The sequence below is a fragment of the Octopus bimaculoides genome, chromosome 1 (genome assembly GCF_001194135.2).
Source record: "Octopus bimaculoides isolate UCB-OBI-ISO-001 chromosome 1, ASM119413v2, whole genome shotgun sequence".
NCBI classification, from domain to species: Eukaryota; Metazoa; Mollusca; class Cephalopoda; order Octopoda; family Octopodidae; genus Octopus; species Octopus bimaculoides.
In genome coordinates, this window is record NC_068981.1 from 41,351,678 (window position 1) to 41,354,392 (window position 2,715).

The 2,715-nt window shown below is 33.4% G+C and overlaps 1 protein-coding gene across 2 annotated transcripts in view; it reads right to left on the reverse strand.

The window, feature by feature from the left end:
- LOC106878939 (N-fatty-acyl-amino acid synthase/hydrolase PM20D1.2) overlaps positions 1 to 2,715 on the reverse strand; it is a 27,964-nt gene that overhangs the window by 24,436 nt on the left and 813 nt on the right. The window contains exon 2 of one of the 2 annotated variants that reach the window (XM_014928311.2): positions 728 to 878. In XM_014928311.2, the coding sequence (XP_014783797.1) occupies positions 728 to 878 (151 nt within the window). Of the gene's footprint in view, positions 1 to 727; positions 1,593 to 2,715 lie in introns of those variants that run through there. The other variant, XM_014928310.2, reaches the window with a different exon arrangement.

The window sequence follows — 2,715 nt, forward strand, 5'->3', positions numbered from 1 at the left end:
GAGAAAATCCAACTTATGCGGGTGTCCTGATCGGGAACTCCGCCAATTATGTTTCAGTTTTTACCTGTATGTAGGAGCCGGAGAAGAAGTCACGGACGACAATGTAACTATATAGTGTAATATGTATATAATCTTTCTATTTTACAGGTACAAGGCCTGAAATTTGGGATAGGGGACTAGTCGAGTTCATCGACCCCAGTGCGTGATTGGTACTTATTTTATCGACCCTGGCCAAGTCAACCTCGGAGGAAATAGAACTTTATGACGGACAAAATATCGCTTAGCATTTTGCTTGGCGTGTTAACAATTCTACCAGCTCGCCGCCTTATATAATAATTTCTTAAGCAATATTTCAGGACTGCCAATTTCTTACTTCTTCAAAATATATACAATAGATGAATGATATGTATCAGCATAAAGATAATATTCTGCAGAGAATTTCTTCGTTGGTGCTTACTGTCACTAATCAAAACAATAATGGTGCTTCTCTATGACAACACCTGAAGCCTGCATACATTCTGGATGAGTGTGGTTTTAGTTAAATGACTCAAACTGTAGCAATATTACAAGAATTATATGAAAATGAGTTAGACACACCTTTTGCTCCACTTAACGTACAATATTACTTTGATTAATGTCATTAAATATACTGAACATAAAATATTATTCATTGCATAATGCAGAAAGGTATGATAAATAAATATATATATATATGTATTGGACATACTTTGCTCAATAAAAAGACGTAACTTGGTTAGTTCTTCAGTTTCATAAACACCAGGACTCCAAGCGATGGTCTTAAATCTTAGGGCTTGGCGAAAGTTTTCTACTATTTGTGGATTTGTTCCAACATCAATCTTCGAATGTTCCTCTCTTTTCTGACAGGGAATAATAATGTCAGTTCTTACATTGAAGGTAAAAGTACGAATTAAAACGACAACACTAATGGCTATCACAAGACTACAAACGGATATCACAATTCGTTTCAACATGTTTGCAGCAAAGCGAAAGCAGCAAGGCTAAAAGCGGAGTAATCTATGTAAATGATTAACTGTTTATATATATATGCACATTTTTTTTTCTAAGCGCAGTTTGAGGACATGGTTGGCTGCTTGTGTGACCTGATAATATTATACAACAATTTGGCATCTGCTCAGTGAGATTCAAAAACAAGTATCACCTGTCTGTGATCAAAGATGGAATTAAAAATAGAAATATATTTGAAGACCTTTTTTCTAAACGTCCTGCTGCGGTTTTTGTATTTTTTTAATTGTTGTCCTGCATGAGAATGGTGGGAGCCAAGAATAGATAGATTATTATTCACACGTTGCTATTGTATTGAGTTACAATACTTTCCCCATCAGATTCATTCTTAAATAAGATTTCATTCGTAACATTAACCACAAAAACTTTTGATAATTTCCTGCGCGTATATCGTTCCACTACCGAAATATTTAATCCTCTTCTTATCTATTCTATTATTTTAGAGAACCTTCCCATATGGGGACAGTATTGTGTTAATTATTGTTTTATTTTTGTGTGTTGCAAAAATATACTTTGTTTTGAAACGAGGGTGTATGTTTACATCTTGACGTGGAAATGAAAATCCCCCAAAAAATATTGGAATGAGTGCGAAACAATGCTTAGGAAACGAATATGAAAAAAAAAAAAAAGATGCGCTCAAAGCAACGGGAGAGTGGGGAGGGGACTTCGGAAAATTCACAATATCCGAGCTTTTCCCTCATAACTTTTAGGAAAATGGAGTTTTTTCAATGAAATTTTATAGAAATACCTTTCAAACGGCATACATTACGATTATAAAGGAATTTGTGAGGAAAATCTTTTCCAGGGGGTGGAGAGAGGACTGCGGAAAATTCACAAATTCCGAGGTTTTCCCTCGTAACTTTTAGGAAAATGGGTTTTTTTCTATGAAATTTTATAGAAATACCTTTCAAACGGCATACATTGCAATTATAAAGTAATTTGTGGGGAAAATCTTGAGGTGGGGAGAGGACTTTCGGAAAATTCCCAAGATCCGAATTTTTCCTCGTTATATTCCGAAATCACATTCAACTTTCTACAGATACCCTAGCGTAGTCCTACTACACTACGTAGTGTTTATTTCAACCCACTTTCAATAATTTTTTATGCTTTGGCTTCAATTTTATTTCATTTTCAATTATTTTTACGCTTTTTTAACCCTTCGTTGTTATTCTCATTCACTCGTTATTACTTTTTCTCTCTCTCTATCTATATATATAAAGATAGATATATTATATATGCATATATTATATACATATGTATATTTATACATATATACATACAATTATATATTATATATATATGCACATACACACACATATATATACACACATATATACACACACACATACACACACACACACACATATATATATATATACAGTTATGGGGAAAAACTTGGATCTTGTGAATTTTCCGAAGTCCCCTCCCCACTCTTTGGAAAAGATTTTCCCCACAAATTACTTTATAATCGTAATGTATGCCGTTTGAAAAGTATTTCTATAAAATTTCATTGAAAAAACTCCATTTTCCTAAAAATTATGAAGGAAAAACTCGGATTTTGTGAATTTTCCGAAGTCCTCTCCCAACCCCCTTGGAAAAGATTTCCCCCACAAACTTCTTTATAATCGTAATGTATACTGTTTAAATGATATTTCTATAAAATTTCATTGA